The sequence below is a fragment of the Camelus bactrianus genome, chromosome 4 (assembly GCF_048773025.1).
Source record: "Camelus bactrianus isolate YW-2024 breed Bactrian camel chromosome 4, ASM4877302v1, whole genome shotgun sequence".
Lineage (NCBI taxonomy): Eukaryota > Metazoa > Chordata > Mammalia > Artiodactyla > Camelidae > Camelus > Camelus bactrianus.
The window spans coordinates 76,382,946-76,405,075 of NC_133542.1; the positions used below are offsets into that span (position 1 = coordinate 76,382,946).

General features: G+C 61.8%; 1 protein-coding gene across 1 annotated transcript; it reads right to left on the bottom strand.

Annotated features, from left to right (window-relative positions):
• Positions 1-1,093: 1,093 nt before the first annotated feature.
• Positions 1,094-12,470, bottom strand: LOC141577520 (uncharacterized). The gene is made up of 4 exons (XM_074362638.1): positions 7,491-12,470; positions 5,512-5,637; positions 2,080-4,645; positions 1,094-1,605 (listed from the first exon to the last, which is right to left on the bottom strand). Exons 1-3 carry the CDS (start codon positions 7,715-7,717, stop codon positions 3,697-3,699), a joined length of 1,302 nt encoding a protein of 433 aa, XP_074218739.1. The 5' UTR covers positions 7,718-12,470; the 3' UTR covers positions 1,094-1,605; positions 2,080-3,696.
• Between the last annotated feature and the right edge of the window lie 9,660 nt (positions 12,471-22,130).

Sequence of the window (22,130 nt, forward strand, 5' to 3'; positions counted from 1 at the left end):
AGCCACAGTGACGGGGGCCCCAGAGGAAAGAATTATTAACTATTCTCCTTTAAAACTAAGAATTCTGTCCATCAAAAGACACAACTGAGAGCCGAAAAGGCAAGTCACAGACTTGGAGAATACGTTTGCCATACAGTCACCTGACAGAAGCCTCACACCTGGGGGCAGGAAGAACACCTACAAATCAACAAGGAAAAGACGACCAGTAGAGAAGGGGCAGGACTCTTGAACAGGCTATGCTTCGAACAGAAGGAAAAAGGAAGAGGAAGAGGAAGGAGAAAGAGAAGGGGAAGGAGAAGGGGAAGGAGAGGAAGAGGAAGGAGAGGGAGAGGGAGAGGAAGAAGGAGAAGAAAGAGGCGGAGGAGGCGGAGGAGGAGGACACTGATGAACAAAAGAAACAGACCTGCAGACGTAGTGGACAATCTTATGGTTACCAGGGAAAGGGAGTGGGATGCGGTATATCTGGGCGTTTGAGATTTAAAAATGTTAACCATTATATATAAAAATAGATAAAAACCAGATTTCTTCTGTAGAGCACAGGGAACTATATCCAATATCTTGTAATAACCTTTAATGAAAAAGAATGTGAAAGCAAATACATGCATGTATATGGACATGCATGACTGGGACATATGCTGTGCACCAGAAATTGTCACATTGTAACCGACTGTACTGCAATTTAAAAAACATAGGATTTCCAAGTAGCCACTCAGCCTATGAAAAGTTGGCCAACCTCATCATTCACGTGGGAAATGCCAGTGAAACTGCAGGGGGCACCAGCAGACCCACCCACCAGAACGGCTACAACTTAAGACGCCGGCAACATACCCTGTGCTGGCGGGGCTGTGCCGGAGCCGGGACTCCCGCCGCTGGTGGGCATGTGGGGCGGCTCTGCCATCTTGGGAAGCGCTCTGGTGTGGCCCGCAAAGCCGGAGCCCAGCAACTGGGCCCTCCCAAAGGGGCACGTGGGAGTTATCCTACCGCCACGGTTTGAACGAGCCAAGAAGCTGCACCTGCTCTGAAGTCCATCATCAGTCGGGGGTGGACTAGCCGCATGGGTTCCTGCCACAGCTGCGGCCCGACAGTAATGAACCGTGGGCCGCGCACGAGCGGCGATGCTGGCGCCTCCCAGGCAGCGTGCTGAGCGCGAGGAGCCAGGGAAGACGAATTGCTCGCTCTGTCTGGTTCCATTTATGTGGGTTCCAAAGCAGGCAAACCTACCCTGTGACTTCAGGAGTCCGGACAGTGGTTACAGGGCCGTTAGTGACTGCAGGGGCTGGTGCTTGGGTGGCACTGGTCTGGGTTTTCTGAGAGCCCACCACAGTGTGCGCTTCGGGGGACGCACTGTCCTGCATGGTTGGGGTGGTCGGGGTGGTCTGGTTAGTGGTCAGTGGTCTGCAGTCTCGTGAACTCTGCCACTCGGCTCTCTCGGGCTGCTGGGTTGACCACCAGTCTGTAATCTGTCCCCTCTTTCTTGTCCACGTGGCCGTGGACCTGGTCGGTCTGGCTAGACCTGAGGTGTGTTCTCTGGCTTCTGGTCAGGGGTTTCCCAGCCTCCGAGTCTCGTGATGAATGCATGACCTGGTGGTCTCGGCTCCTTACTCCCTGTTCGGGATGAGAGGACCTCCCCACTGTTACGGACTGAACTGTGTCCCCCAGATCCCTGTTCTGAAGCCCTGAGTAACCCCCAGTGTGACCGCATTTGGGGACATGGCCGTTAGGGAGGAAATTAAGGTTAAATGAGGTTGTAAGGGTGGGACCTGATCCGGTGGGACTGGTGTCCCTGTAAGCAGAGGAAGAGAGCCCTGAGCTCTCTCGGCCCCCACAGGGAAGAGGCCATGTGAGGCTGCGGGCAGAGGGCGGCCACCTGTGAGCCAGGAAGCCAGCTCGGACCAGCACCCAGCCCGATGGCACCCTGATCTTGGACCTCTAGCCTCCAAAACCCAGAGAACACCCTTCTGTCCTATAAACGCCGAGCCCGCACTGAGCAGACAGGGACGCCGCCCCCCCACCCCTGACGCCATGTCTGGGGGGCCGATTCCCTGCCCCTGGGGCCAGGTCGCCTCCCTCCGCTCCCACCTGTTGCGGGTGTGGCTCCCTCCTGCCCACCTCCGCGAGGGCAGAGGGCAGCAGGTGCCGGACGGGCCTCTGAGGCCAAAGGTGCTGGGTTCACATCCGGCTCCTCCGCTTGCCGGCTTTGCCTCCTGGAGCCTCAGTATTCCCTGCGGCCAAACGGGTCGGTGACACCCACAGCGCCTTCTGCCGAGGGGTCAGGCGTGAGCACGGGGCACGTGGGGAGCCCTCGGGGGGGGGCAGGGGGCCGTCCGCACCCGTCGATGACCCCGTCCGAGCCCTCCCGAGGGGCCGACCGGAGGGGCCGGCGCTGGTCTGGGAGTTCACCCTTCTCAGCAGCTCTAGGCTGTCATCAACTTCTGCACTGGGTGGGGAGAGGCAGTCATGGAACTTGCCTGTTCGGGAGGAGAGAGCAGAAATTGTCCCAAGGAGGGGCCCGAGGCGCAGGGCAGACCCACCCCGTCTCCCCACGGTTCTGGAAGAGGGCGCTTGCGGCCTTGCTGCTTTTTAGCTTGGCCTAGCAGGTAGAGCACAAAGACGCCATCGCCCGGGGCCGGCACGGGGCCCTCCCACTGGCAGGACCCCGGCGCCCGGCGCTGGGCGGTGTCTGCAGGCCCTCCGGGGCCACCTGCCCCGGGACCGGCCCTCTGGGGCTTCCTGCCTCCCCTGCTCGCAGGCCCCCGGCTGGCCCTGACCCTGGAGGGCCCTCCCCCGCCCCCTGCTCCCCGCGCGCGGAGCCCTGGGCCCATGAAAGCTCATCACGCGTCTCTTCCCTGCAGGTTGCTGGGCAGGCTCTGGATTTTTAGGTTTGATACCCGCAAATCTGGGCACGAGGGGGTTGCCGCGAAGGCCATGTCCTGGCTCTTTTCTGCGTCCACATTTGAAGCCCAGACCCCAGGGGCCACCGGCTCGGGATCTTCCAACAGCGAATAGATAAACCGATCGGAGCCGCAGACCTTGGGGAGGCTGACACAGATTCTGTTTGCTCACCAGCTGGAAGAGATGTCTCTAAATTTAATTATAATTAAGTGCAAAATACGCCTCTTCTGCGGGTGTTTCGGGCCTCGTGCGTAACCGCTTCACCCCTCCCAATCCCCCTTACGACGCCTCTGTGTGCCGTGAGCGATTACTTTATAGGCTGGTAATGGGCTCAAACAATATTTAAGGCCTTTTGCCCGATGTAGCTTTTAAGGAGGGATTGAGATAATAATTATTTAAAGACCCATTTTATCACCTCGGGGTTGTCACCGAATTGCTCCTCCCCAGCCCCCCGGTGCTGCTTGCTGGCGGCCTCCCTCCCCCCACCCCCCCGGGCCCGCCTGTCCCTTAGCAGGTGCGTGGGGCTCCCGGCCGCCTTCATTTGGCAGTGATGATGCCAGGCAACTCACGGGTCCCGGCTGGCAGTGGGGCGCCTGTGGAGATGGAAGTCCGGCCCCACTGGATCCTCGTTAGCTAAATCGGGGCAGAGTTTACCGGCCACTCAGGAGGCAAGGACTCTGCGGGCCGGGTCGCAGGAGAAAATACTTTGCTGCCTGCCGAAGCCTGGGGGAGGGACAGCGCATTAGCCAGAACGCAGAGGGCTGGGTGGGGGACGAGCCCACTGCCGCGGAGGTCACTCTATTTTTATGACTCAGCCACGGAAGGAAGAGAATGGTCACCTTCTTGGGAAATCCTCACACAATTGCATAAAACCATCCCTCCGCGGGCAGGCTGGCACCTGGGGTACGATTCTGCAGCACAGAGATGGCTCAGGGGGTGGGCTTGGAAACCAGGACAGGGGGGCAGGGGCGGAGGGGGTGGCTCTGATGGGGGTGCCATGGGGACGTTGCTGGGACAGAGGGGAGCTGCTTTCTGCATCCGGCAAAGTCCTGTGTTGCGTCCTACGGACCCCCTTAAATGTCCAGACCCCCAGCTCAGGGCCATCTTTGGGGACCTGGGGAAGGGGGCGCAGGCAGCTCCCAAAGGAGAAGACCTGGGCTTTGGGATCAAGCAGACCTCGGACTGGATTTCAGCTTTGCCTCTCACCACCGTGACTTTGGGACTCTCAGGAGACCCTTGTGCACGGTGCCTGGGCGGTGCAAGCAGGGCTCCACCTGCTTCCGGGAAGCCTGGACGGTGTCTGGGGTCTTCAGGGTGCATGTCCTCTGACCCCACCCGCACTGCCGGGGAGGACTCATGGGCTCCACCAGGTTCCCAAAGAGCCCCCCACCCCGTCAAAGAAATGAGGGCGCCCCTAGTGCAGGGGGCTGGGTTGGGGTGGACTGGGAGCCCGCAGCCGCTGGGAGTCAGGTGAGGGGCCTCGCCCCCTAGAGCGGCCCCCCGAGGCTGCCCCGCTTCCCAGGACACACTGCCGCCTCCGAGCATGGGGGGCGCGCTGCTCGTCTTCTCCAGGACGCAGCTCTCACGCCTGTGAAAGCATTGCAAGGTGCCTGGGTTTGTCATGTTTGCCGTCCTGGCCCTTCTTGGACTTTTCTGGCGCCGTCGCTTGGTAAGGTCTTCAACGAGCCGATGGACGGTTAAGGGAGGAGTGATGAATCCTGGTGTCAGGTCACGTCGTGTGCGAGAAACTGTGCTTTGGAGACAAGCAGAGACGTGAGTTCTTGCCTTGCCTTGAATCTGAAGCGGTGGAGGCTGGAGAGGGAGAGAGGGGACCGCCCCCCCCAGCCCGGTCAGGAGGCCAGCCGGGTGGGAGAGTGGGCTCCGTGGGGGGTGGGGGCAGCAGAGCTTTTTCCTGTCGATGAGAAGATTCCACGTGAGGACGTCGGCTGGGTCCTGCTCCTGCCCCTCCCCTTGGCAGGACAGCGTGGTCCTCCCCGAGAGCCCCGGAGAGGAGCGAGTGATGCTGGGAAAGTCACTTCCCTTTCTTCCTTTCCTGGGCCTCAGTTTCCCCATCTGTCCAAGGGCAAATGAAAGCGTCTCTAACTGACTTTCTAGGATCCTATGACTAGGCTTGTGGTAGGTGCTCAAAACGCTTGTGGGCATTCATTCATTCAACAAGCCTGTGTGTGTGTGGGAGCCAGGCTTGCAGTGCGTCCCTGCAGGTAACTCAGAGTGAGGCCCAGGCTTCTATGCCTGCCCCATCAGTGGGCACCAACAGGGCTGCGGTGGGTAGGAGCCCAGAGCAGGGCCCCAGCCGACCCTGGGCATTCTAGCAGGAGCGGGATGGGGGAGCCAGGGGTCTGCGTGGGCAGGGGACGGGGCTCCGGCCCGGGAGAACGCAGCAGGAGGCAGGCTCATCCTACAGGGCCCTGGGGCTGAGGGTGGGGGGTGTAGAGAGAGAGCAGCTCTGTGATGCGAGTTTAGGATCCGTGGTCCCTGGGTGAGTGAGGTCCACCCAGCCTGGTGTCCACTCCCCGTGGAGGACAGAGCGTGGGGAGAGTTCCTCCCTGGGTCCCGCCCCAGCGCTGTCCTCCTCCGCCCACTCTCCAGCATCCTCACCCCCCCGGGTGTTTTCCGCAGGCCCAGCCAGGTGAGGGGCCGTTCCAGCAAGAGAGGAGCAGCCGCACCCGTGTGTCTCCGCCGGGTCTCATGAAAGGGGCCCAGACTGGAATCGATTCCTTAAAGCTGGAATCAACAGCAGTAACTGGTATTAATACTGACTGCCCTCCCTCCATCGCACGTCGCACTTGGGCTGGGGAGGGTTGTTTCCAGGCACCGAGTGAGGTGGCTTTGCCGGGCGGCGTGGAGCTGGCTGTCCCGCGGAGTGTGCGGGCGGGAGTCTCACGCGGGGCCCAGGGACCCTGTGCCGGGGGCACTGCGGTCCTGCCTCTTTGGACTGTCCCAGCTCTGGTTTCCCCATCACGGTCCCCCTGTGACTGGACTCACTGGGAGCACAGGTCTGGGCGGGGCAGCCATGACCTCAGCGGCTCAGGACGGGACACTGAGGAGGGGAGGGGTCTGGGCATTTCCACAGGCCTGGGGCTCCTGGCTTTGGCATCTGCCCACCCGTGGGGTGAAGGGCAGGCCCCTGCCCTTGGGGCGCCCCGAGTCTGGATGGGAGACAGAGGGAGAGCATCGTACAGGAAATGGCCCGCATGGCTCCCAGCAGCACCCAGAATGGGGTGGCCCTGGCTTGGGCCTTTCTTGGGCCTGCCAAATCTTCGGTCATCCTGTGGGTTGGAGCCCAGAGTCAGGAAGGGGGTGCCCCGGCTGTCAGACTCGGCTGTTGGCGCCTGGGTGTGTGTTGCTGCAGTGAGTCCTCCCTCCCCTCCGAGAGGAACAGTCACTAACTCCCTTGTTCCAGGTATGTAACTGGGGGCCCAGAGGGAGCCCCCCAAGGCTTCACTTTTACAGGGGCAAAACAGGATCCAGGCCTGGAGCCTCTGCCTGCCAAGCCCCCTCCCACGCCCCATTCCCCAGCAGTGTGCCCAGGGACGTGGTGTGTGTTGAAAGAGGGTGGCTGGCCTCCTGGGAGCGTGAGTGTGACATTCATGCCTCTAGAGGTGCACCACATCCAGGAGAGGGCCAAGGGGAGGGCCCTGAAGATTGTGTGGTGTGGCACGCATGTGTGTGCCAGTGCTTTGAGGACCCAAGTAGACATTATTTATTATACAATGATAAGTGGCTGGGTATATACACAATTAGACATTTTCTGAGTGTTAGTTGGGAATCTTCTGGAAAAAATCCATACTGAAACATAGAACTTAAATATGGAAATCGAAGGAAGAGCTCAGGAATCAGCTAGAGAGAAGAGGAAAGAGAAGAGTGTCTCGGGAGACAGAGAGAGTCATGTAATGTGTGCCTGAGCTTCCTGGCAGCCACAGCAAGGAAAGCACAACGGGTGTGTATTCTGGCCAGTGGGAGGAAGCAGTCACCAGGAGGACTAACTTTCCTGGGGCTAGAGTCCTGCATTGGTCAATCAGATGTTTCCTTATGAAAGAGGAAGGGGTGGGCCATGCCTTCAATAGGCTTTTTCTTCTACGATCTCTCAGTGGAGGCCAAGAGACTTCCATGAGGCATGGAGTCAGCTGAGCAGACACCTTGACTTTCTGGCTGTGGAATCCCACATGAACTTGGACAGGGAGTGGTCCCACAGAGGGAGGAGGGGTCCTGGGACTAGGGGCTGGGGTGTAAGGGGTGTAGGCTGAGAGCAGGGTTGGGGGTCTCCAGGCATGCCTGTGGCTGGCGGACTGGGTTCTTGTTGGTCTGTGACCCTGGAGTGGGGCTGGGCCCTTTCCTGCAGCTGGCTCTCTTCCCCACAGGCCCTGACTCCCGGGCTTGTCCCAACCCTGTCCCCAGCTTCTCCCAGCTGTCCCCTGGTGCCCCCGCTGCCCCCACTGCCTCTAGGGGAGCCAACCTGCTGGGGCCATGTTTACCTGCTGGACGTGGGCAAACAGACTGAGGACGGGGGCAGGGAGAGGAGACAGTGTTGGGCCAATGACCAAAGGTGATGGAACTTAACCTGTGAGTTTGCTTACTGTCCCTGAATGTCCGTCTGCCCTCCGCGAGGGACACAGGCTGAACCATGGGGCACAGAAGGCCCGGATCTTGCCTCCGGGAATCCCGTGGGCTCGACCAGGCGGCGGGAGGAATACACAGTGAAAAACAGAAAACTCGAAAGGGCACTGCTAATAGCAACTTTTATACTGGCCGGCTCACTGCGTGCCCTCGGACGCGTCTCACAGCAAACTGGCACTGTCATCATCTTCAATTTACAGACGAGGAACACTGAAGCCCAGAGAGACTAAGCTGCCCGTCCCGGGGCGCCTCCCAGTGAAATGTCAGGACTGGGGTTTTAATGCATGTTGTTCTGATTCTTCGGGAAAGCACTGTGTTGTCCCCGAGTCTAGGAGTCGGAGGCAGCATTTGAAGGCCAGGCAGCCCTGGCTGGCGGGGGTGGGGCTGTGGGGACAGCTCTGGGCGCGTCCCACACCGGGCAGGTGCAGGCAGGTGCAGGCAGGCAGGCAGGGCTCATCCGCACCCTCGGCAAAGCACCCACTGTGCGCCGGCCCGTCGAGGGCACAGATGCGAGCGGAGAGAGCAGCCCTGTCCTGTGAGCGTCCGCCAAGTGTGGAAAGTGAGCCTGGGAGCTGGGAGCGGCTGAGGCCTCGTCTGCTGGCTCAGGGGCCCTGGCTCAGCCTGGTTTAATCCCGCTACCACGATCCCCACCCACGCGGCAGGAGCAGAGCCGGGTGAGGGGCTCTGCCTGGCGACACCACCTCCCGGCCCCTCTTCCTCCCAGGGTTGCCGCAGGGACTGGTTAACCCCGTGTAGGGGGCACTCAGCGGGCCGGCTCCAGCCCTTTCGCTGAGCGGGTGCTAATGAGGGCCAGTCAGCTGTGGTTGAGAGGAGACTGGAAGAAGCTTCGGAGTGCTGGCCCGGCTGGGAGGGAGGGGCTCCCCAGCATTGTCCCATGGCTGCTTGGGGGGACAGGACACCCCGAACGGCCCTCCCCCGCCCCCGCGCTGCAGGTCACAGGACCGGCTTCAGCACCAGCTCTGTGTGAAACCCTCCCATCCCGGGAGCAGGGGTGGGGCTCGGCCCTGGACCCCACTGCAGCTCCTCATCCCCACCACCAAGGGGCTGCCATCAGGGTACCAAGAGGCCCTCAGGTGGCCTGCCCCGGTGGAAGGCGGGCAGGTGCTTGGCAATTGACTGTCTTTGGACCCCAGAGTATGTCACTGGAGGTGGGGGCCTAAGCAGGAGCGCAGGCATTTCAGAGAAATGGCAGTGATTTAGAAACAGAGCTGAGGGTCCGTTCACAGCGCCCCTCCTTTGCCAGAGCTGAGTGGGGTCATCGAGATTTCCTTCCGCAGGGCTGAGTCCAATATGGAGTCTCCCTCCACATGGAGGATGCTCCTGAGCCCCTATCCTGGCCCCACTTCCTGCAAAGGGACAGCCACCCACCTCTCCTGGGGCTGCCCCCGGCTGCACAGACCCTCCTCCAGTGGAGAGCCTCCCCGGGGCCTGAGCCCATCCCTGCGGGTGAGACATGGGTGGCTTTGTCCGTCACCTGCAAAACGCCACCCAGATTCTGCTTAGATACCTTCCATGATGGGGAACTCACTCCCTACAGCGAAGGTAGAAATCTCTCCCTCAGACTGAGTTAAAAACCTGCCTCCTTGAAGCTTCTATCTGTTGGCATTCGTCCATGATTTCCTTCAACATATTTTTACTGGGCACCTACTGTGCGCCAGGCTGTCCGCCGGCATCAAGGACAGAGGGGCGAACAAGATGGAAGAGGGTTTTACTCTGTGGCACCCACAGTTTGATGGAAAGGAAAGTAAGTCGGGGGGATCCTAGGGGTGGGGGCAGTACCGGGAGCTGCAGGGACTCGGGGTGGGGCCACCTGTCCCAGAATGGGACCAGGAAGCGTCTCCCAGACAGTGACAGGTGAGTCGACACCTGGAAAGTGAGGAGGGTGTATTCACCAGGTGTGGGTGTAAACGACCCAGCTCCGGGCAGGCAGGATCTGGCGGGCGAGTGTGGACCGCTAACACCAGTTCAGTGGGGCTGGAGCCTGTGTGAGGGGAGGAGGATCGGGCCGTGGTCACGGTCTGCTTTCCCCCGAGCCAGGGATCGGCAGGGTGGGGCCGTGGGGTTTCAGGGTCCATGGCACAGGAGGATCCCAAGGGCAGGAGGAGTTCCTGCCCCTCACCCTCCTTTCCAAACTCGACTCCTGACCCCCTCCCCTCCCCACACCCTGCTCCACACTCCAGCCACCTGCTTCTACCATTGTGCACTCTGTGCCCTCTGCCTGAAACGCTTCTCCTTGGCTGAATGTGGTCCTGGTTTAGTCACAGCCGCCTCCAGGCAGTCCTCTGTCATTTCCCAGGTCATCTGGGTGTCTTTTCTGGGTATGACAGCAACATCTGGGTCGTTCATTCTTCTGACGCACCCCCCCCCTCACAACACACATCTTTTGTGTCTTCCCCGTTGTGCCCCCCTGAGCACTCCTTCCTGCAAGAGGTCGGGGTAATCTCAAAGCCCTGTTGGAATCAGGGTGGGGTCCACGCCTGCGCCGCCCGCTCCCGGACCATGGGCACATGGCGTCTTCCCCTCCGTGGGCCTCTTCTGGTCCACAGGTGCTTGGGAAAGCTGGACGGGCCGATGTCAAGATTCCCGCGTGAAATGCCCCCACCCCAGCAGCCCAGTGGATCACGACTCTGAATTTGAGGGCTGGGTCTACACCTCTGCACCCTGCTTCTGCACACCCACGCGTCCCTCAGCTGCCAGCCGACCTATTTCTGGGGGGTTTGGAAGTGCAGGGCCAGGCAGCATGGGGGTGCTGGGAGGCTGGGAGGAGAGCGTCGCTCCAGAGGTGACTCCCAGGGCCGGGGACCAGGCTGGGAGCCGGGAGAGGGAGGAAGGGGCTCGTTGGCACCCTCTGCACGCTGGGCCCCCGGAGCAGCACAGCAAAGGGGCCAACAAGGGAAGCGGCTTCGGGGGGTTCTTTCCGGGGCGCCGTCAGCCGAGCCCAGAGGCCTGCTGGGAAGGGAGGGAGAGAGGAGGGAGCCTGGGTCGAGGCCGAGCTCTGGGCTCAGGTTCACTGTCAGCGACGTTGAGAGTCTTCCCGCAGGTCAGCAGAGGTGCTTCCGTGAGGAGGAGGACCCAGCTGTCTGTCTGATGAGGGCTCTCTAGAGGCCCGGGGCGGCCTGGCTGTCCTCAGGAGCGCTCTGAGCCTCCCTGCAGCTCTGTGACAGCCCCACACCCTCGCCCTCCACTTACGGCAGCGGGCGGGGGCTCTGCGCTGGCTGAGGGCCCACAGCGGCGGAGGCAGAGCCGGCCCTGCCCGGTCTCCGGTGGCCTCCTTGGACTCACCTCGGGGGAGGCCGCCTCCTTGGGTTGCTTCCCCGACCCAGAGCTCTGAGGCCTGCGGCAGCCGAGCGTGTGCGGCTGGAGGCTCACGGACCGCGGCTGCAAGTTCAGAGCGAGTCGTGCGGCCGGTGGTCAGAATGTATCTGGCTCTGCTGCCTGCTGGCTGGGCCACACGCCCCACCTGGCCTCAGTCTCCTAATCTCGAAAGTGGGGATGGTGAGCTTTCCTAGCCGGGCCATCCCACACTAGCAGGACCAACCCAGGAGCTGAGGAGAGCAAGGGCGTGCCTGCGCAGGCCCAGCCCGAGGGTCTGCAGCGAATGGCGCCTGGGGGCTGTCCCGTGTCCCCTGCTGACGTTCTGTGTTTTTTTTGGTGGCAGGCGAGGTCTGCGACAGGTGCTGGGGAGTTAAGTTCCCGCAAACAACCCTAAAGCAGGATGCGGGTCGGTAAGGTGCCCCCTAGACGGGGACATTCTGGAATGTGTTCCATAGTCTCACAGGGCCCCTGGGGCCCGAGCCCCCTGCCAGCCGCCGAAGCCCATCGAGAAAGCAGCTTCCTTGTGCTCCTGCCTTCCCCCTCTCTTCCCGCTCCCCACCGTGCTTCCCGGCATCCCTGCCCGCAGCTGCGGCCTGGTCTCCGGTCTGCTTTAAGCGGGGACCCGGCCGAGGCAGGGTGGCTGGTTCATCACCCTGCCCTGCAGGAGCGTGGAGAGGACAGGAAAGTACCCAGAGGCCGGCGTGGCTGTGGGGAGGGGCACGGAGACTGGGGGCTTCCTGGGGGAGGCACCCTTCGAGCAGAGTCTAGAAACAACCGAAAAGAGGGCGTCGGAACAGAGCCCTGCGCCCCCGTGACCCCTCCCCCACAGCCCCGTCCCTGGCCCTCAGCCCCCGACGGCCAGCTGGGGCCCTCGTGGGCAGAGCGGGTGCGGTGGCCTGGCCAACGCTCCGTGGATTCCAGGTCGGCGCCTCTGAACCTTCTTATTTGCACTAAGTTAATGTCATGTCATTAGCGGCCCGAAAGCTCGCGGGGAGTTAAATATTAAGTGGTGTGTGTGTGTCCTGCGAAACGTGGTCTCTGGAGTCCAGGGCTGGCGGTCAAGGCCGTGGCCCTTGGTCTCGGCTTTAGCGTTCTCTGACAGACGGGCACTCCAACCGACCACTGTGGGAAGACGCTGGCGTGGCAGCCCTGTCTCCCGGGGGCTCAGTGGGCCTCCGAAACGGGCCAGTCCCTCGAAGAGACTCCCAGATGTCCTGCTGGGCTGGGGATGGGGGCTGGCTGCCCAGGGTTGGGCCAGGGCCTTCCCAAAGGTTCCTTGGTTTCCCAGGACCCAGCCTGGCAAGCCCCCTCCTCGGGAAGGGGGAGTCCCACGCCCTGGGACTGGCCTGGGGGGAGGTGAATAGGAAGACACGGGTCCTTCAGAGCCTGGGGCTGGGATGGGGGCGTCTTTCCTGGGGCTTAGGAGAACAGTCCGCAAGCAGACGTCAGGTCCCTTGTGTGGGTCCACGGAGGGGTGGGAAGGCAGCCCGCAGATCCAGAAGGACAAGTGGGCTGAAGACTCCAGTGGGGGGGATCACGAATGGGGGCTCTGGCCATTCGTCCCTCCCCCTCCCCTTCCCCCATGTCTTCCTTACACAGACTCTTTTCAAAAGCGTCAGCTCTCACATCAGCTCCACACCGGGTGCTGCCCGAGCAGAATCAGGTCTCTGCCCTCCGGGGAGCCCCAGTTGTGGGGGCGCAAACACAGTGGGCTGTTTGGATGCAGTGCGGTAGGTGCTCCAACAGGGCCACACAGGAGGGCACGGCTTCGAGGTGTGCCTTGCCCACAGGCAGGGTTTGGGTATTCAGACAAGGTGGAGGGCGCTACGTCTGGAACATGCACAAGTCAGGGGGTAGGAGGCGGCGGTGTAGCTGGGGAGGGCTCAGCGGGGACCCCCAAGACGGAGCAGGGACAGTGTGCTGCACAGCCTCGGCCCGTGGTCCTGTGGTTAAGGTCCTTCCCGGGGGGGGTGTGCCTGCACCCCGATGTGGTTTATAAACATCTGCTTTTGTGTCTGTCTTCCTCAGGAGCACCACCAGGTCGGTGCATCTGCACCCTCTGAGACGGTGGACAGTAAGAGAGGTCGTGGGAGCTGAGTGAGTGCTGAATAGGCGGGTGGGTGGCTGGCTGGCTGGATTTGTGGTGATGGGTAGGTGGTAGGGTGAACAGATGGATAAATGAATGGAAAATGCTGGGCAGGTATGTGGGGCAGCAAGGCGGGTGGGTGGCTGGCTGGCTCCACCCACTGATGTGTGTGTGGAGGGTAGGTCCTTTCTACCCACCATTTCAGTTCAAATCAGAAATTGCAGACCTTGCAGGCTTTCACGGGGAGCCCTGAAAACCTGCCTACTGCGCCACCTCTGCCGCCGGTCTGTTAGGAGTCATCCTTTCACCTTGAGTGGGGCCGAGTCTCCGGCTCCCGCTGCGGGCGGTGCTCGCCAAGCCCAGGTTTCCTCGCTGCAGGAGGAGGCACCCTCTGCTCAGGTGAGAAGGGGTGGGAATTCTTCCCTGAGTAGTTTGGTGAAGGGAGAACGCCCGCGCCCCGACCGCCCCTCACCCGCACAGCCCATAGTCTGACCAGGAGCTTGGAGAAGGGGGTTGAATCCCTCAGGCTTCAGGACCTGGAGGCTGGGGGTTTCCCCGGGGGTACTTGCCCATTAGTAATTAGAGAAGCATCCATGCTCTCGTCAGTATAACCTTCTGGAACGTCAGAAGAGGGGTTGCCTTCAGGAAGTGGAGAATCCAGAGCTGGGCACCCAGGTGGAGGAGGACCTGCAGGAAGGGTCAGCTGGCGTGGGAGTCGGCCTGGGGCAGGCAGGGCGGCCTGGGGCCTCCTTCCAGGTCTGAGCTGTCGGTCTGTCTTCACAGAAGACCCCCAGGCTGGCCATCTTTCAGGCTCTCACATGTTGTCAGGGCCACAGGTCAAATGCAGGCTCAACGTGGCATCAACAGGTGAGAGGTTGGGTCACCGAGGTCATGGACAGGACTACAGGGTGGAGAGAAAGAGGGGACTTTGGATTTTTTCAGAAGAACAGTCTTGTTTGTTCGTTAGCTGGGCCCCCAGCCATCCTTCCGTGTGGCACAGAGATGACCATGGCCTGAAACGGGAGCAGTGTCCGGAGCCAGTGGGGAGCTGAGAGGGGAGCAAAGGCTTTGGCATCAGATCCGGGTCTAAATCGTGGCTTCACTGCCGTCTGGCAGCATGAGCAGGAGCGGTCTGGGGGTCCAGCCCCCCCACCTGTCGGAAGGAGAAAGCCCCCACCTCACAGGATGGGGTCAGGATGGAGCTGCTGACATAAGCACTTCTCTCCCAGGCGTCAGGACCGCTGGATGAGGGCCAAGGTCGCCCCGCTTGTCATGACCTCTGCTACCAGCTCTTGGCATACATCTGAGCAACCAGACGGATGCTTTTCACGGATGCTGACATAAACAGGGAGGAGGCTGCAGGCCCTGCCGGCACTGGCGTCACTCAGGCCCCGGCTGCCTCCCAGCCCCCCTCACCCCCCCGCCCATGGCCCCGTCCTGTGCGCAGAGGGGGCGGCGCTCCTGGGGTATATGTGACATGAGAGGGACCGGGGACATGCAAAGCCTCTCGGGACTGTTCAATAAACAGGTGGGAACACTGTCGTCTAAGCTCACGTTGCTTCTTGCAAAGTTTACATGTCATGGATTTTGATTCTGGGCAGCCAGCACCAACCATCCTGGGGCCACATGTTGTAAGTTAGCCACAGCAGTGCCCCCCAAGAAGTCTTGGGGCATCTCGGCTGTGAGGCCCAGCCATGGGAGTGGAAAGAGACCAAGGGTCTCAGTGGGCCTCAGGGGGCAGAGACTGGCAGCTAAGGCACGTGGCTGGCTGCTGGCGGAAAGCTCAGTCAGTAACGCGCCTGGGCCTGGGTGGCACCGTCATTGGCCCCTCAGGCCTGGGGGGTCGCGGCAGCTGTCCACTGAAAACCCCGGGGCCCAGTGACCCGGGGTGACACAGCTCAGCCTTGGCCCAAGGGCTCCGTGAGAGACCCAGGAGACCCAGCCCGGTTTGCACTGGTCTGGGATCTGGAGGGGCTGGGGGAGGAGAAAGCCCGCGGTGACCCCACCTGCGCGGTCTCAGCACGCGGCCTGGGAGCTCGGTTCCAACACCGATTTACGATTCAGTTGCGAAATGGGATGAAATTAGGCGTTCCCCCTCTGGGTATCTCAGTTTCCTTCTTTTAAAGGTTCTGTTCCTCTTAGTAAGGTTTACTTACTCCTGGGTGAACGTCTGCATTGTGTTGAGGGGGAGGGTATGGAGGAGGGAGGCCTGCCAAGAATTTTCCTTCTCTGCCCGGGAGCAGCCCCAGTGAGGATCCAGCGACCACAGGAGCCGTGCTTGCTTGCCGCGGGGCCCGTGGGGCCCGTGGGGCCCGGTGGTGAGGGGCAGTCCTGGTCTAGCCCTGGCTCCACCCGCTGTGTGGCCCTCGGCCGGTTCCCAGCGTCTCTGAGCCTGACTCACTTGAGTGGAGGTGGGAATGCATAGTGCAGGAGCCAGAACAGACCCTGAGACCAGGGTTCAAGGCCGCGCGTGTGCACATGCACGCAAGCACACGTGTCCCTGGGTGCCAGTGTGCATGTGTGTGCATGCGTGCACGTGCCTCTGTGTGTGTGTGTGTGTGTGTGTGTGCAGGGGTATCTGGCACGCGCAGATGGGGAGTGCGGGATTGTGTCAGGAGAAGGAAGCAGAGAGCTTGTTCTCATGAGGCGTCCGTGCTGTGAGGGAGACAAGCAAGGGGACAAACAGGGACGCCTGGAGAGCACGTGCTGGGGAGGGGAGGACCGGCGGCTGGGTTGGAGTCAGGCCGTGGCCACACTGGGGGAAGAGGGGGCAGTGACTGCAAAAGCTCAATGCGTTTGAGGGGCAAAGACCAGAGCAGAGGAGAGGGGGTGGGAGGCGAAGCCTGAGGCTGGCAGAGGCAGCTGTCTGCGTGTCGCTGAATGCGGAGGCTCCTGTGTGCTGGGTGCACCAGGTGAGTGCAGGAAGGCTTCCTGGAGGAGGAGGATGCTTTAGATGGTTCTGGATTGGTCAGCAGATTATCTCCATTCACATCATCAGCCATGCAAGATGCCATCAAAAAAGGAGGAGGGTAGACGTCCAAGAAAGCGCCTCTGGACGGGACCAGGCTCCTGGGCAGGAGGACAGGGACTGCCACCTGCTGCAAGCCCCCCACCCCTGGATCTGCCGCGCCTGTTCCAGACTTCCACGCCCGGGTGGATGTGGGCTCCAGGGCAGCGCTGCACTTGCCCACGCGTATCCCGATTTCCTCCTAACCCGCTTCCCTCCAGACGACATTCTACAAGCCGCATCCCCTCCGCGGAGTCAAGATGCCTGGGGAAATTCTCCCCGCTGGGTTTGCTCTGGGTCCAGTGGAAGGGGAGACGGCGGACATGGGGGCAGAAGCCCCTTGGCCCCAGCACCCCACCTCGGGCTGCAGGCCCCCAGGACACCTTGGCTTTGGTATGGTCCAGCCTTGTCTCCAGGCATGAGTGTCCTGGCCCGACTCACTGAGAGCTGGCACAGCCGGGCTGGCCATGCCCGTGGGGCCTGAAAGTCTCAGTGCCCACGGCTGCAGACAGGTGGGCACGGTTTCCAGACACTGGGCATCTTTGCCAGCTCGGCGGCGCCCGGCTCACCGGAGGGTCTGGAGGGAGCCCCGCCCTGACGTGGGGTTGCGTTTCATCCACTCGTTTGCTCCCCAAGCCCCTGCTCCCGGCCACTCTCCCCTCCCTTCTCTCTGGGCCACGCTGCACTGGACTCAAAGCCCCGCTCGCTGTGGGCTGCGGGGACAGCCCAGCGCCAGGTCTGGCACGGAGGGACGCTGCTCGCCCTTGGGAGAGAGTCCAGGCTGCTTGTGCAGGACACTCCTTGACCATGTTCTGCTCCGGCCACGCCGGCCGCCACCGGCCCCGAGGACCGGACGCACTCTTTCTGCCTGTGCTTGCCGTTTCCTCCCCTTCTCCTCCCCGTCTGCACAGCTCCTCCCATCCTTGTGGTCTCAGCTGGGATGTGACTTCTGCCAGGCAGCCCTCCCTGATTTCCCCGGTCTGGATTGGGCCCCCGAACAAGCATACTTCGCCCTTGGCCCGGCCGAGGCCCCGCCACACAGACTTAAGCCGCTCGGGGACGAGCAGAGTCCCTGGAGCCTGGACCTGTTCACGTTCTCCAAGGCCCTGCTGAGCCCAGTGAGTCCTGTGTCAAATGCTCAAGGAACCAGGGAAGGGAGGAGGAAACTGGGGGCGCTGACCAGAGACCACAGGGCTTCCTTTTGGATTCTGCTGCTCCGCCCTGGCTGGAGGGGCTGACCCGAGTGCCCAAGGGGCCTGTGAGCCGGGGCGGGAGAAGGGCTACTTGGAGCGGCCCTGGCACCCTGGGGAGGGACCCATGACAGAGGTCCGCGTGCTCATGCCCGACCGAGGGGAGCCCAGGGCATCCCGCCCGCCTCCTGGGGCCCTGGTTCTCACGGCAGGCGGCGCATGGCCCTGGAACCATCATGGGGGTCAGGCTGTCTGCACCCTGCTAGTGTCTCGATGGGCACTTCTGGGACACAGCAGGGGGTTCCCCAAAGCCAGACACCCCCAGTCCTCCTCGGCAGAGACCCCCGACATGTGCCCCAAGGAGGGCTGTCGGCGTGGCCCACGGGGCTGGGTCTAGCTCTGGACTGGAATTTAGCTCTGGCTGGGGCTCACTGTGTGAGTTTGGGCAAGTCCCCTCTTGGGCCTCAGCCTCCCCATCTGTGAAGGGAGGGTCCCCAAGGCTCCGTCCACTTCCTTAAAGGAATCTTGTCCCAAGTGGGGCCTCAAATCCAGGCTCAAGACCCAAGCAGACCTGGGTTCAAATCCTGCCTTGGCTGAATACTGCTATGTGACCGTAGGTAGAAGCTGAGCCTCTCTGAGCCTCTGCTCTGTGCTGGAGGTGAGGGTGGTTGTGGGAGGGCTGGCCATTGGGAGGGCCTGGGCCACGCATCTCCGGGTGGAGAGAGCAGCTGCAGGCCCCTCACCTGCTGCTCCGCCGGCCTGTAGTGACCACACCGCAGGCCCCGCGATGGGGAGAGAGGGACCCCGGCCATGGAGGAGCAGGAGGACTGGCTTCATTCCTTGGAGCCCGCAGGTGGGAGTGGCCGCCCAGCCCGGTGCAGCTGACCGTGCTCACTGTCTTGAAAATAAGACAAACCCATGCAGAGCGAGCTCAGGGGTGGAAATGCAGCAGATACGTGACCGCGGAGTGTCCTGGGCCGCCTTCGAGGGGATGTGGCGTTTGCCTGTTCAGGAGCCCACGTGCAGGATCCGGGCGCTGGAGGCAGCAGGGCTGCAGAGTGTGACTGACCCCCGCTCCCAGCCCCAGGGGATCGGACCGCTGGTGACTCCTCCTCTCGCCTCTTCACTGGGTCTGCGCAGTAACCCTGTTTTATGGAGGGGTCTTCTGAGGTGGGAGCCAAGGGTTCAGGGGGAGGTGAGAACCCCCACAAGCTCAGTGTCTGCCCTCAAGGGGCTCCCCATCTGGGAGAGGGAAAAAGGCAAGCCCAGCAGGCCGCGTCCCCTCCTTCCCTGGAGGGGAGCCCAGAGTTCCCAGGTGTAGCCCCACCTCCAACTCTTGGGAGGGGAAGTTGGGGAGGCCTCCGCGAGGAGGGGGCCAGGCGGTGCCCTTGGTAGCCTCAGTCTCCTGCTCTGTAGAATGGGAACAGTGTAACCTGCCCTCCCCCCTCCCCCTTCCCCACCTCTGTTATTGTGAGGTATCAGTGACGTCTGCAAGGGGCTGGCTGCTCGAGAACTTTCTCCAAGCCCTTCCAATGTCTAAGGATAAAGCTTGCCCAGAGTAAAACCACAGAGATGCAATGTGAGTATTTCCCCTGCCCACCCCACGCCCGAGGGTCCCCCCTCCATCTTCTCCGTGTGTGTCTCAGCTTCTGGGGGTCACCTGCAGGCTCCCCATCCCACCAGGGGGGACCCCGCACACCCCCAGACAGAGCCAGGACCTGTGGGGTGGTGTGGGAGGCAGTTGTGAAGCAGCGTCCGAAGCACTTCCATCCAGAAGAGCCCTCCTGGTGTGGACCGGCGTGAGCCATAGTGAGCACCCCGCCAGCAGGGGTAACCAAGCAGAGATTAGGGGACCAGCTCTCAGAGGTGTCGCGGCAGGCTCAAGGAGGCCACAGAACGATCTGGGAACCCTCGGCCTCAGCACTGACCTCTCGGCTGTGGAAGGCGGGCGGGCCCACGGAGGACATGCCGCCGCCTGCCCGCCTCCCGCCCCAGGCCTCCGTCCACTCTAGGGAAACGTGACCCTTGGTTGCCTGAAAGATGAGAGGAACTTGGGTTTGATGTTTTGAAGAAGTGGCTTTTTATCAGAAAGCCCTCTGGGAGTCTGGGCGCAACCAGTGAAATTATATCTGTTGTTTCAAGGAGGGGAGAAAACTTGGGTTGATGGTTATTGAGATTTATGGCTTCCCCTGAGCCTAATTGCCTCGGAATCTCTTTAACAGTTGGGCTAAGTGGTGCTGAGACGGACAACAAAGCCGGCGGTGGCAGCTCCCTCCCCCTCCCCTCCCCTCCCCTCCCCCCTCACAGGCTCTCCTCCCTCCCTCTCCCTCCCTCAGGCTTTCCCCTCCCTCTCCCCTCTCTCCTCTCTCTCTCCCCCTCCCCGTCTCTCCTCCCCCCACCTCTCTTTTCTTCTCTCCTCCCCCTCCCGTCCCTCTTTCCCCCTCCCCCTCCCCCTCTTTCCATCCTCCCCCTCCCCCCTACACTGGGAGCATACTGAATGGACCACCAGGCAGGTGGCTGGGGTATCACCACTCATCTTCAGGCCTCTGAACAATTTTTGCTCTTATTGCTGGTGGCCAGGGGCCCCAGAGGGGAAGGGGGCCAGGGCAGGTGGCAATCCCGGCCGACAACCAGGCGGCCCTGCAGTGTCCGAGCGCCTCGAAGCCCCAGGGGCCAGGCGACGGTGTCTGTGCTGTGGGGCGGGCTGCCCAGCGCCACGCTGCACTCTGCACGTGCTCTGCCCTGTGGAGGCAGAGGTGGGACCCCAGAGCACAGCTGGGGCCAAATAAGGAAGAGCTTTCTTACCGCAGCCCAGGCAGGAGTGAGGTGCCTGTTTCTGGAGGTGTGTAAGGGAAGCTGCATAGCCACCGGCCAGGAGTCTTCTGCGTCAAGGTGAGGCTGATTCAGCCTCTGACCTGGGGCTGGACCCCCTCCTCCCGCGAGGGCTGCCTCGCCCCTGCCCCCCCCCCCATTCGGGGGCAGGCTGAAGGGTCAGTGCGCATTTCCGAGCCTCTCTTTTCGTGGCTGCCTCCTCCGGGCTGGGATTCACAGCAGGTCTAGAGCACTCAGGGGACGGGGCACTGGGGACCAAGTTTGTGGGGCCCCCTCAGGGGCGGTGAGGCAGGGACACCCTCCTCCCTGAGGTTGGCTTGAGCCCAAGGCCGCAGCTCCAGAGGCAAAGGTAGGCAGGGCTGGGGGGCCGGCCGATCCCTGGACGGCAGAGCCTCCATAGTGCCGGGTCCTGCTGGGGCCAGAGGTGGCCCACATCAAGGGCACTCCTGCCGGAAGGGTGGAGTCTCGGGACCCCTGCATGGGGAGCTGAGGTGGGGGGAACCTCAGGGGGCATCAGACCCCTTCCCGGCGCCCCCAGCACGTGGAGGAGCTGGCCATGTCCTCCTGCGCAGGGTGGGCCGGGTCTGCTCCCGTGTCCAGAGCACAGTGTGCGCGCTACCCAGCCTGCGCGCCCCTCCCCACGCCCGGGGTGCAGGTGGGGCCTGGGTGGGGAGTCCGGCTCCTCGCACCCTCTGACAGGATTAGGACCCCTCCCAGGCCTCCTCCCGGTGGAGGAACGTCCCTGCCCACCGCTGCTGGGCCGGGCCATCGTGATACAGGAAAATGGGGTGCAAGAGGATGGCTGTGTTCCAGTTCTCTGACGGGTCCTGGGGATGCACCCCGCCAAGTGAGGGTCCTTGGCTTTGCAAAGGAAAGAATTCAAGAATGAGCCAGAGTTGAGTAAAAGTAGATTTATTCAGAGAGATGCATGCTCCATAGACTGAGCGTGGGCCGTCTCAGAGGCCTGAGAGGCCACAGGGCGGGGGTGGGGGACGGGGTGGTTAAAGTAAAGGCGGATATATACTCCAGGAAAGGCCCGGCAGAGGGACCAGGAGGCGGGTGTGGCTAGTTTTTATAGGCTAATAAGTGGGACGGTTATTCCAACTACTTTGGGGAAAGGGTGGGGATTCCCAGGAATGGGCCCCACCCTCCCTTTGACCTTTCATGGTCAGCCCCGGCACTGTCATGGTGCCTGTGGGGGTGTCATTCACCACGCTAGGACATTATAATGTGTGTAATAAAACTCAAGGGCCACTGGAGGTCGGGTCTCCCGCCACCTTGGGCCTCCAGGTCTATTGTGAGTGGACTTTTCCGCCATCTTGCTTGGTGCCAATAGCCATGTCAGTCCTTCAGTGGCTGTGTCCTGCCCCCTCCCTCCTGCCTCAGTGGACCTGGCTTGGCCTAATGATGTGCTGGTGGAGACGAGAGAGGCACCGTCAGCATGCTTGGCCTGTCTGCCCTCTCATGCTCTGGGGTCTGCCACTCCAGGAGCATCCCCGGGGCTGCTGGTTCAGGGAGCCCATTGGATCACAGCCTGCAGCCTGAGGCCAACCCAGCCAAGCCAGCCCAGCCCACCAGAGCCACCTCGACCCACAGACCCACAGGCAAGGACACCACTGTTGGTTGTATTAACGATCTCAATTCTGGGTGCTTTGTTATGCAGCAAGAACTGACTAATACATGGAGGTACTATTATTATCTTCCAATGGCACCAGTGAAGAAGCTGAGGCTCAGAGAGGGCGGGTCCTGCACCCAAGGCTGCCCAGCTGGCCAGAGGTAGACAGAGAGTTGAGCCCAACCACAATGTAAGGTGCCACGTGCCCTTTCAGGCCTGGTGAGAAGCGTCAGGCAAGTGAGGGGCTTGGCAGCTCTCAGGTGCTGGGGTCAGGCCTCAGGTCTTGCGGGACAGCAGGGCTGGGGGGCTGCATTCATCTCTCTTGTTCCATCTCTGGATTTGAAGATTTTGTGGCCCGACACCAAGACCCCACACATTTATCTGCCAGACACCTTTCAGATGGACCCCAGTGCTTCGGCCCTGGTCAGGACCACCCCCTCTGTCCTGCAACACTGGTGGCCTCCAGCTCATACCTTGGCCTCGTCGGGCCTCTGGTCCGGCCTCCACCCAGTAGCTGGAGGGACAAGCCTAAAT